Here is a 13,081-nt window from a genome sequence, read left to right on the forward strand (position 1 = left end):
TCATTGTTTGTGTTATTGTTTATGATCCTCTGATTTTTTTTTCTAGATGGAGTAGTGCATTGAAGTCCCCTCCTATACATATGTTGGCTACCTAATTATTCTCCATAAATGTGGAGATTTTATTCCATACAACCTTTTAGTCCACTATGGGGATAGGTCCATAAACATTTATGAGAATGAATTATATGTTACTCATGTAGCTTTGGACCTTTCCTCCCATCCAATTGTTTGCTACTATCATTTTGTTGTATTCTACCTTCCTAGGGTGCCATATCATTCCAATGCCTCTTGATGGTCATGTTGATTCTATCATGTATGATTTCTATATTCCTATATTTTTGTTGAACTTGTCACCTTCATCTTTGTTTAATTTGGTTTCTTGTATTAGAATTAGTTATGAATCAAAAGTGATAAGTCACTCTTGAACCAACACTTTTTGTTAGGGGCATTTAAGCCCCTAAAATTCCATATGGTTATCTTCATTGTGTTTTGGAAAGGAATTTCCCCTTCCCCACATTCAAGATATCCTTAGTTTTCCTTTGGTTTTCCTTCTTTGCCAGTTTCTTCTCTTATTCCTACTAGGGACTTCCTACCTTTCTTTTTATTTTGTTTTCCACATCTTGGAGAAGCTATCTGTTCATTGGTTTAAGCTATTCCTATTTTGTCTATGTACTCATTTTCATTTTTAGTGTTGTTTTCTATTGATTCATCTATATTGTCTTTCTTGTCTTCTCTGAGTTCTTTGATTAGCTAATCACTTAAGTCTATCTTTTTAAAATTTGATATGTTATTAATATATGTTCTCTCTACTCCTTATTGTCGTCTAGCTCCTTGTTTTTCTTGGTTAGTTCTATTGTTTCTAAAAATCTTAATTCTTCCCAATTATGACTGATATTAGTTTGTTGATGGCTCATTGCATCCTCTTCTTTGTTGTTCTCTACTTTTCCTTGACTAACTATATTGAGTTTATCCATAAAGGTATCCACTTTTATTGGAATAAGTTATTCACTTTGGTGTCCTATATTTTCATCCTCCTCATTTCTTATGACAGGGTGTGTTGAATCAAATGGATCTTGTCCATTATCAAAAGTTTTCCATAACTAATGTTTATTCCTTTTGTGTCTATTTCTCATAGGTATGTGCTTTGATTGGGTTGAAATTGTGGGAGTTATTTCACTCCTCTCTACTTCATTCTCATAGTTCATTGAAACTAGGGAGGCTACCCAAATAACTTTTGTTGCTTTTTCTTGTTCAAATGTCTAACTTTCCTCTTTGTTTTGTTCTTTTTTGCTGTAGTCTTCCTTGTCTATCATTGGTTCAATCGGGTGCTCTTTTATATTCTCTAAATTATTTGGTGTAACTCTTATTATTTTCTTGGATTTTATTCTACCATCCTTTAATGGTTTCTCAATGCTATTAGTTATTTCCATTTTATCTATTTGATTCTCTATCACTACTGATTATTTAGTTTATCCTTCCTTAATCTCTTGCATTATCTTATGGTTTCCCTTTGGGTATCGATACCCTTATGAACTAGTTGGGGTTTTGTCTTATTTTTCCCTTCCTGGATATCCATCCCATTTCTCCTCTAATGTTATTCTTCCATATCTTCTTGATCTTTCATTTGGGCTACAATTTGTAGGTGTTCCTCATAAGATTTATTCCACAGAGAAATTTGGCCATTAATGTCATTTTGTTAGGAGGCTATCAAGCAATCTATAATAATCATTTATACTATTTCTTATATCTTCTGTGGGCAGATTTTCCTTGAGACACTCCTCACATTCTAGCATTTTGGACATGTTAATGTCAAAGTTGCAATGGTTTCTTATGCCAACATCATTTTATATATATATTTTTTTTATCACTCTCTGAAGTTTGTCCTCTTACTAATTATGTGGCTGATCTACTAACTGTTTTCTAGTTTCTACCATCCTAAATTCTCCTTCTTCTAGATCTTCTTCTATATTATCTATTTTCTTGATTTTTCTAGCAATCTTATTGCACTTCTTACTCCATTTTAGGTCATTTTTATGAGGGTCAAGGTTCAAGAATCTGATATGAATCAATCTAATAGTGTCTTTAATTTTTTTGTTCTATTTATGGATTCTTGATGTAGAATTTTGGTTGGATTAATTTTTATAATTCCATTAATCTTCCCTATATATCTAGTGAATGATAAGTTGTAAATAGATCTGTTGGCAATTAATTATATTTTTGAAAGTCATTTTGACCTATTTGTAGTTTGAACAAAAATTTGATATCATTCAATGTTTTAAAATTTGATTCTATTCCTATGAGATCTCCAAGATCTTCTCCTATTCATTTTAAAATTTGAATATGATTAAGCTTAGGGGGGAGCTTTTTTACTAATCCAAATAGGATCTTTTTATTTTTTAAACATGAGTTCATTAAATTTTGCTTCCCATTTCTTGAATTTCAAAGAAAAACCTTTATAAAAACAATATGAAGCTAAAAGAAAATAATCTCTATTGCATTTGTCTTGGCAATGAATATAAAATATCCTTTTGGATATGGTAGAGATACTTACTTGTTCCCCATAGTATACTTTTAACCAGTTTATGAGACTAGTAATTTTGGATTTGGGCCTAGTCCAATAGGCATACAGCCCGAGATAATGACATTTCTTCCATCTTTACTCACTAAATTTATTGCTAATTATGAGCATGTTCTTTTTACTTTAAAGATTGATTCTATTTTTGGAGAAGCTCATGTTGAAGGTTGGTTAAACCAATGGATCTGTTGGAGGGTTTAGTTTCGTGATATGTGATGCAATGGGATTTCTTCTAGTGGGTTTTGTTGCTACAACACTACTACAATTTATCTTCTCACCCTTTGGATAGAGCATAGTTTGTCTATGTGGAGGAATGTATATACTTGACCGGATGCTTTCTTGGAATTTAGGGTTTTTGTTTGTTTACCCTAAGGGGATTTTGGTAACTTCACTAATAAACAAGGGGTGGGGTATGCAATGGCTAGGGTTCCTATTGAAGGTAGGATATGCCTAATATGGGGAACTTGTGCTCCTTTATGGGTTTTAAAAGGAAGTGAAGGGGTTAGCTTGGGATGTTACATTTTTTGGGTGTGTAGGATTTGGAAGAAATACTTGGGATGTCGCTTTCTTGTCGAGTTTTCTCCATCTCTCTTTTGCATACTTTTTTTTGGAGAAGAAAGTGTCTTGTTAATTTATAGATACCCTAATTCAATTTTCCTTTATGCAAGAGAAGTGAATATCATCTAGATTCTAGCTACTAACTTTAAGATTTGGATCTTGAGCCATAACATTGAAATTGGGTTGTCTAGGGGTTGGAATCTAGCCCTTTTTATTATTTCACATTGTTTACCAACCTTCATCTAGTTTTGTCTAAGTCCTAGGGTTACTTGTAGGAAACTGTATTTTTTTCTTTTTCCTTGGTGTCATTGTTGGTTTTTGGGATTTGGTTGATGATGCATGGTTTGTCCTTTGAAGCTTTGAGTAATTCTTGGCCCCTAATTTTATGGAGATTAGACATTAATTCAAAGCTAATGTTGTATTTTAATGCCATTTCTTCCCTTCTGCTTAACTATGCTAAATGGATGGCTTTTACGATGGAGAAGTGGGAGTTTTTTATTCTTCAGGATTCCTTCATTTTTTGTTGTTTAGGGTTTTCAATTTCTCCTCATTTACTATATATATATATATATATATATATATATATATATATATATATATATATATATATATATATAGGGGTTGCAGGGGGAGGGGGGGTTTAACATAGTGTAGATTTAGGCATAGCCCTCATCACATTATTCATTAATTTTTTCACACACTTACTACCATTTTTCTTTTTAATTATTTTGGTCTTAAGAAAATACTTGAAGTTCAATTTTAAATATTTTATTGTTACAATAATTGAATTAATAAGGCTTGAGAAAACGTAGTTTATTTTCAATATATTAAATAATAAATAATTAAAGTATTTAAAATAGAATTTTTTTATAGGTAATGGGCTAAAGTCTAGATTATTTATGATTTATTATTGTGATTAATTATTATTATGTGTTAGACTTGAGTAGACTCAAACCCAAAACCTTCAAACTAATCTAGGTTCATAATTTACCATTGTATTGTAGGCTCTTGCCTATAATATACATTTCTTTCATAAATATAATGAAATTTCAATAAAAAATTCTTGAAATATATTATTGCTATAAAATTAAATATTTGACCAATCATAAAATAGATATATATTTTATACATTAAACTAAATTTTAAAATATAATTCTCAACTTTTATAAAACATAAATTTATTTTGAAAATAAAACTAATAACAACATAGAAAACTTGATGAAGATGATAGGATTACTTATAAAAAATATTAATGATGCATTTCTACTCTTAAGAATTTGAATTTTTTTCTATATTGTCTAAATCTATTTCAATTAGTTGTAGATTTTAAATCCTATAAAGTTATGCGGCATTGCAGAGATGCACCTTATATAGTTCTTAGGGTCACTTTTGACCCTTTTGCTTCTGATGACCATTCTTGACTTTGTGGTCAGCAATGTGACCAAATTTTCTTTTCTTGCAATCATATGCCCCAAATTCCAAGACCCCTTATTGCTAACATGTTAGTCTAATAGACTTCTAAAGGTTACATTTCACCTCATTACAACACAACAACTCAAGATCTTGGTAGAGTACGAGGGTACAAGCCTTTGTACATATGGTGGTATTGTTTTCTTGGAAGTTGACAATAATATTACCTAGTTGAGCTCACTAAAATGACTCCTACAACTGGCTATAGCAATTTCTCTAGCTAGAAAGGACAAAGAGAATATAGAAGAAGCTTCTTCAAAAATAGGGTTGTTTCTTCTTCAAATAAAAATCTTAGTTTTCTTGAGGTTTGGAGTCATATGAATGATATGGATCATCTACACATCCTTTGGTCACTGATCTACCCACTTATTGGCTATTTATTTACAGTTTTATTTTTGGGTGCTTCATGTGGTTCCATTTCTCTCATATTTATGAGCTTTGTTCATTTGACACTTGAGGGGTGATCTTGTATCCCCTACTTTTTTTTGTCAATACTATGGCTCTGTTATCAATATTAAGATAAATGTCTATTCATAATAAAAACTCTAGGAGAAAGGTTTCTACAATAGTGAGAGGGAAGGATAAGAGGGGTAGGTGGCATAAGATTGTCATGTGAAGTTTGTATTCTAATTTTTTTTGAATTAATATTCTTTTCTTTCTAATTGATGATACACAACCGTCTTATGAAAATAAAATATTTTTTATTATTTTAAATAATTGCTAATGGAGTAAATACATTTCAAAATAATTTTGATTATATTATTGACACTAGTAATTTATTTTGGACATAAAGTTAATAGGGTTTTTAAGTGGTTGTTCACTTTTTAAAAAATAAATATTATACCTTTTTATTTTGCTATGAAATAAAAATGGAATGTCCATTTTAGAAAAGTGAACACTCACTTAAAAATTCTATTAATTCTTCTAAATTTTAAAGTCCATTCTACATCTCACATATGAATACCCACTTAAAAATTCTAATTCTTCTAAATTTTAAAGTCCATTACACATTTGTTTTTTTCTTCCACACAAAGACTAAGGCCCAAACCAAACGAATCAAAGACTGCACCGGAATATTTAATTCATAAGTAGCCCAATTATACCAAAGAGGTAAACTCTCATAACCTTAGAAGTAAAACCTAATTAGAATCAAATAGATTTTCTTTGAGTCTTTTAAGCAACAACTTAAAACAAGTAGAATCCATCTCATGGATACGTGTTGTTACAATTCGACCCTGGAACTCCTGCTTCTTCACAAATTTTAACGTTTCCAAGAAGTTTGAGTCAATAAAATATCGGGTCAATCGACAACTAATGTTTTGAATAGTTCACACAAGAGCTTCTCCGAAAACATATCTGAGATGGAAGTGTCCTTGTACGATCCATCACCTCATACTGTAAAAGCAATCACGGCATATCAGTTTATCTATTTGGTACTCTATAATTTCTAATTACCTCGCAAGCATTAAACGAAGTCATAACGTGTAATTACAGTGTTCTGAATCGAAAGAGAAACTGTAACAAAATATGACTGAATCGTCCTGATATGGTGCTAAGAATAAAGCATTCGTGTAATTCAACATCCTCCACGTACCATTTTATTTCCGGATTGACTTTCTATCGGATTGAAATTACATATGATCGGGGTGTATAAAATGCACAAGATTTCCCACTCACAAACACATTTTCTTCTTTGTAATTGGATTCAAGACAGCTGTAGGAAGAAAATTAATTTCCTAATTATAATGGGCATGAAATTCATGGCTGCGTTGGCCTTTCTGGCCTTGCAATTGATTGTAATGGCGGCAGGAGAAGATCAATCTGCCCAAATTATGTTGGACAGTGATACCAAACAATATCATAGATCGAGTAGGAATTTGAGAAAACGTGTTCATCATGCTCGTCGTGATGTTGCCATCGTCTTCAATGTAGAACACTACGGCGCAGTGGGCGATGGAAAGCATGATTCCACTGACGTAATTCATCATTTTTTTCTGTTTTTCAGAATATGATCTGTTTAAAAATACTCAGATTCAAATTCTCCAATACATTAGATAAGTAGAATTTCATGATTAACTACACAGAAGAATTAAAGCTTGTGTTTTTAATCTAACATTAAATCAGTTTCTGATCAAAAAGCATATAGTCGCTTTTAAAAATCTTCTTATCCAGATGAGATTTTTTACACAACCAACGTATTCTCTAATGGGTAATATTGCATTTTGTTGTAATTTGTTTCTGTTGTATCTTAATGACAGGCATTTGAAAAAACATGGAATGCAGCATGCAAAACGTTATCAGCCGTATTTCTCGTGCCTGCTAACAAGAAATTTGTTGTAAACAATTTAGTTTTCTACGGGCCGTGTCAACCTCACTTTTCTTTTAAGGTAATTAAAATCTAAGAAACAAATACATTTCACTTTCTATAAAATTGATTTAATCTCATATATAATAGATGATTTGTTACATTTGCAGGTTGATGGGACTATAGCAGCATACCCAGATCCAGCAAAATGGAAGAATTCGAAAATATGGATGCATTTTGCTCGGCTTACAGATTTCAATCTAATGGGAACAGGTGTCATTGATGGACAAGGAAATAAATGGTGGTCTGACCAATGTAAAACGATCAATGGACGAGTAAGTAATTAAACAATCGAATGAGAATGAGTGTACCATGTTCTTTAAAAACTCAATCTTGATTTGTGCTTTAACTGACACTTCCTTCATTTATTGCAGACAGTTTGTAACGATAAAGGTCGACCAACAGTAAGTATCTATCTACAATTGGTTTTATATTGCCGTTGATTGTGATTTTTGTATGCTAAATATTTATGATAATTATATGCAGGCCATCAAAATTGATTTTTCAAAGAGTGTGACAGTCAAAGAACTGACACTGATGAACAGCCCCGAATTTCATTTAGTTTTTGGTGAATGTGAGGGAGTGAAAATTCAAGGAATTAAAATTAAGGCACCGAGAGAGAGTCCCAACACTGACGGAATTGATATCTTTGCATCTAAAAGATTTGAAATAGAAAAGTGCATCATAGGAACAGGTAATTCTTTTTTCTCAATAAAACGTCACTTATAATCTGTTGGAATATCTAGTAATCTTTTTATTTGTACAATTTTATTTTTTTTCAGTTTCTTTAAGAATTTTCTTTTTTAAAAGACCTTTCATGAAGCAATAACATGATTGTAATTCATCATTGAAATTTTTGTATTTTGCACAATCAATAGAACATTTCATATATATTTAATTTTTTTCCCATTTCTTTCGTAAACTCTCTTATAGTGATTTAATACATGATTTTTTTGGGGTGAACTTAATGAATAAATGAATGGGATTTCAGGGGATGACTGCGTGGCAGTAGGCTCGGGATCTTCTAATATTACCGTTAAGGATCTGACTTGCGGTCCAGGCCATGGAATGAGGTACCATTCTAATAAAAACACATTAGATATATTAAAATCATTTCTTATCCTTAAATATTCATTTAGTTTCTTTGCATTTTGCAGTATAGGAAGTCTTGGGAAAGGTAACTCTAGATCAGAGGTTTCGTTCGTACACCTTGACGGGGCTAAATTCATCGACACTCAAAATGGATTAAGAATCAAAACATGGCAGGTAACTATTTATTTATTTAATCAAGTGTACACACAAAATTGAAATCCTAACATCCGTTTTTTATATATGATTCAAGGGATTCTTTTAAATTTGTTAAAACATTAGGAGAGATTTGAAATAGAAATCTAGATTGTGAGTTTGTATGTTTGATAAGTAGTTCTTATCTAATATGAAGTAGATTTCTATGTGGTGCTTCTTGGTCTTTTAAAGAATCTTTCTAATATCTTTGATCTTATAGAGCTTAGATTATTCTAAAATAAGTATTTGAAACTAATGTATTGTGTGATATGTAATGTAACAGGGTGGTTCAGGATTGGCCAGCCATATAACATATGAGAACGTTGAAATGATAAATGCGCAGAACCCTATATTAATTAACCAATTCTATTGCACTTCGACTGCTGCTTGCAAAAACCAGGTATACACAAACACCCTGATCAATCTTTCCTAGCTATTTTATTTGATGCGGCTCATTTGTAATACAAAATGTATTCTTTGGTTTTTCTTAAGAGGTCTGCAGTTAAAATTGAAGACGTGACGTTCAAGAACATACATGGAACATCAGCAACAGCAGCAGCAATCCAACTAATGTGCAGCGACAGTGTGCCATGCTCAGACATAAAGCTAAGCAATGTAGTTTTGAAACTTACATCGGGAAAAGTCGCTACCTGTGTTAATAAAAATGCAAATGGATATTACACTAATCCCCTTAACCCTCCATGCAAGAGTTTACATCCAGGTCAGCATATTTCTTACATAATAGTTAATTTCTTTAATTTTTCATATAAATGAAGCTTTTAATTAATGTTAATTATAGGTCCTACGCCAAAAGAACTCGAACTCCATCAAAAGCCAACTTTACTCATGGTATGTTCATAAATTTATAATCCAATAACCTTTTCTTTTGGGTTATTATTATTACATTTTGATTTAAGGGCTCAGTTATTTTTTATATTAAACGATGTTTTTTGTTTTATTTTTGTGAAGGATGAGAAGATGGGAGCATGTGCCGAGGGTAACAATACATGCATATCGCTGAACTCCAGCCCTCCGAATTGTAAGAATAAATGCAAAGGTTGCCAGCCATGTAAGCCAAAGTTAGTTATTGTTCATCCTTATAAGCCGGAGGATTATTATCCTCAGAAGTGGGTGTGCAGCTGTCATAATAAAATCTACAACCCATAGTAGTAGAATGATACAGTTTCGAAGTGAGAAAAAAAAATATACCATCAATGTTTGGATGGCGTATGTGATAGATTATAATAATGGTCTAGCTTAGTGTAGTCAAGCTTTAGAATTTGTGAGCGCCCACAAATAGTATTTTGTGTGGGCTATTATTCGAGTGTATTCTTCTTCGTGGAACTTTACGAATTAGAAAAGATTGGCTTGAGTTATTATTATAAGTAGTTGTAATTGTAAATTTTTATTTAATATTAAACACATGGCTTATTGAATGTTTGGCAAAGGAAATATATCACCTTTGACTTAAAAAAGATAATTATAAAATATAATTGTAAAATTCAATGCATTACTTAATTATACTTTATTTATAAATGATAATTATAAAATATAATTGTAAAATTCAATGCATTACTTAATTATACTTTATTTATAAATGATTTATAAAAGACAAAATATAATAAGGAAGATAAATTATTACATAATATCTTTATTTTAATATATTATTTCAATTTAAATAAATAAATTTATTGCTATCATATTATAAGAGAGTATTTGAATAATAATTTAAATTTAACATATTTAAATGTAAATCTCAAGAAAAAATTACTTATTATAAATTTCAATGCCTAATATATTTCAACTTGTTCTACATAATAATTTTGATTTTCTTTTGGAAAGTTTTTTGTAAAACGTAAATTGAAAATCTAAAATGATTAAAAGAGTATGCATATGTAAATCATAATTGAAAAAATAAGATGAATGTGCATAGCAATAAAATAATATGCCTCTAAAAGAATATAAATTTAACTACTCACAAAATAAAAAATGTTATTTCAAAATGAAAGTAAATAAAATAAATCATGCAATGACGAAAATCATAGGCCTAAAATATGATTATAGATAAAAAAATGGAAAAATTATTTTGATAATATTCTATAATGAATTTAATCTTAGCAACTTTTGTATGATATAAAAACCAATCTTATGCACTATGTTATATAAATAAAGGTGAAAATGTATCACATGCATTCAAACTAGCTTTCAAGAAAGCAATAAACAAGAGGATGTGGTGAAAATTATAAGGAATCTAAAACTCCAAGTACATAATAGAAGAGACAAAAAAAAAAACATAGTCACAAGTTCAGTTAGGTACACACAAAAATGCATACTACTTGGTGGATTTGATAAGATAAAAATCATTTTACATGTCACATAAAATAATATACCTTACCCCAATATATATCATTTAATGAACACCAAGTTATGTGAAATCATTATTTGGTCTTGAGTACCCACAATATGGAGCAATATATAAATTTAAAATAAAAGATAAAAAAGGATAAACATGTTTATTTATCATCAAAAAAAAGGTTTAAACAAAGCAATAGTTGAGATATTATCAAGTGATAGAATATATAATCATCTCTTCCCAAATTGTGGAACAAATAAAAAGATAGCCTAGTTCATGTATATTTTAGTGAAGGAGTCAACCCATTTACAAAAAGTGACGGGTGATATATATAATTTCACAACAGAATTTAATGATGTGGGCACTAGGGGTTTTTCACTTTTAAATTATTTCCTATTTTTTGAATGTTTTCTTAAAATTAAGGAACTTCCTCTTATTCCTTGTAAGTATATAAGTCATCTAATTCCATTTCAAAACTATATTTTATATTAACTAGATTAGAGTACAATTTCATACAATATCACAACTTAATTATATCTTTCTATTAATTCATTTTGATACCATTAGGAGCTTGGAATCAATTGATCAAGATTGTTAATTATAAAGATTCGTAAGTCTCAAATGAAGGATTTGAGAAAATACGCAAAACAAATTTGTCAAGCCCTTGAATACCTGCATGTAGAAAAGCTATCACAGAGAAGAAAAAAACAAGAGGCAAGGGTTTTCTCTGAAAATATGCAAATTGTATTCTTAGATAAAGAAAATATGTAAAATTATTACAAAATATCAATCCTTATAAAAGGAAATCAAAACTCTAAAGGGTAACCTAAAATGTTACAAAATGTAACCTAAAAGGTAAAAGCTATTTAATAATTAATAATTAATTATTGAATAGAGAACACAAAAGGTGCATAAAGTGAAATCTCAAGAAGGGAGAAAATGTAATTTAATTAATGAAATCAAATTAACCTTTTTTCTCTAACAACTAGAGAAATGTTCCAGAAGATAGAAACAAAAGAGAAATCATGAAGAAAACCACTAAAGCATGTAGAAGTTCCAAAGCTCTGCTAGAACTAATTGCTCATATGAGGAATCTCCACTGAAATAGAACCTGATCAAGTAGAGAAGACTGTGATCTGCATTGAATCAAGAGGTACAAAAAGGCAAACAATTGAATTTGAAGTTATAGATGGCATGAAACACCAAAGCCCAAAAAGTTGATCAATCGAACATGGAAGGTTGCAACCAAAGTAGGAACGAAAAGAAGACTGTTTGTATAGTAAATGATCCATCTCACAAAAATGCATAGGTAATTAGCCACTGCATCCGTCTAGTAAATAGGAACAAAAAAATGAGTACATAGCTCACTCCATTGAACCAAGGAAGCATGAGAAACAACAGAAGAACCCCCCAATGTAAATAAGGGTGAGGTGACAAGCAATTAGAAAAGTGGGTCAAAAGAACTACAAGTCAAGGAATCATGATCAAGATGCACAAAAGAGTACATGTGTGTGTACTAAGGTGATTAATCTTAGACACGTCATGAGGCTAATGTCATGGAAGGAACACTCACTGGACAAAGGAAGATGGAAAACGAAGGCAAAACATCAACCCCCCCATGGCACTTTAATCATGAATAGTGCATGTATAATAAGGCACAAGATATGGTGAATCCCAAGAATACAATAATTGAGGGTAAAAGCACAAACCTATGTCACCATTTGTGATATCCTATAGGGTTACAATCGAAAAGGTTTTGGTCATAATAGTTTCGGTCAAAACAAGTATGACCATACAGACATGGAACTTTTCTATGCCAACCTGGTAGGAGGGGTTACGGCTAAAACCCTTTCAGTCGAAAGTGTTTCAGACATAATAGGTAAGTGCATTATAGCTAAAGTAATTACACTTGATAAAACATCAACATAGTACAAACCTATATAGATAACTAACATGTAAATTGAAACATTAGATAGAACTAAACTATAATAAGTTCTAGTTGTTCAAACTTGAAAACTTAAAATTTAACCAATTTCAAACTTAGAAAACTTGAAAATTATAATAACATGTACATAAAACTTTGAAAACTTTTTAAGACCTCAAGATAGCTAAAAATTAGTTATATTTTTAAAAACATTAACATAGTAAACCTATATGTACTAAATAACATACATGCATATTTTTTGTTCACATACATGAGCTAGATGTGTATATTTGAGCTAGATGTTCACATACATAAGCTAGATGTACTAAATAACATGTGCATATTTTTAGTTACATTCAAATTTGTATATATTTATATACGTACATGTTTTCAATTAAATTTAACTTTCAATTTTATATGTTCTTATGTATGTATATCTTGACTCTACATTTATAGATAGAGATCTTTGCATATATCATTATGGTATCTAGTACTGGTGGAGCACCTACGTTCTCATGGGACACTAGTGTTTAGGGAGGGGGTCATAGTGCT

The 13,081-nt window shown here is 30.6% G+C and overlaps 1 protein-coding gene across 1 annotated transcript; it reads left to right on the forward strand.

Annotated features, from left to right (window-relative positions):
- The first annotated feature begins 6,287 nt into the window (after positions 1-6,287).
- On the forward strand, positions 6,288-9,688 carry LOC149571886 (polygalacturonase). The gene is made up of 11 exons (XM_089813295.1): positions 6,288-6,579; positions 6,862-6,990; positions 7,079-7,243; positions 7,343-7,372; positions 7,455-7,662; positions 7,960-8,041; positions 8,126-8,234; positions 8,536-8,652; positions 8,745-8,973; positions 9,052-9,101; positions 9,222-9,688. Exons 1-11 carry the CDS (start codon positions 6,349-6,351, stop codon positions 9,417-9,419), a joined length of 1,548 nt encoding a protein of 515 aa, XP_089669421.1. The 5' UTR covers positions 6,288-6,348; the 3' UTR covers positions 9,420-9,688.
- Positions 9,689-13,081: the final 3,393 nt, after the last annotated feature.

This window comes from Cupressus sempervirens, chromosome 2, assembly GCF_028749045.1.
Source record: "Cupressus sempervirens isolate cs-2001-9-10 chromosome 2, ASM2874904v1, whole genome shotgun sequence".
Taxonomy (NCBI): domain Eukaryota; kingdom Viridiplantae; phylum Streptophyta; class Pinopsida; order Cupressales; family Cupressaceae; genus Cupressus; species Cupressus sempervirens.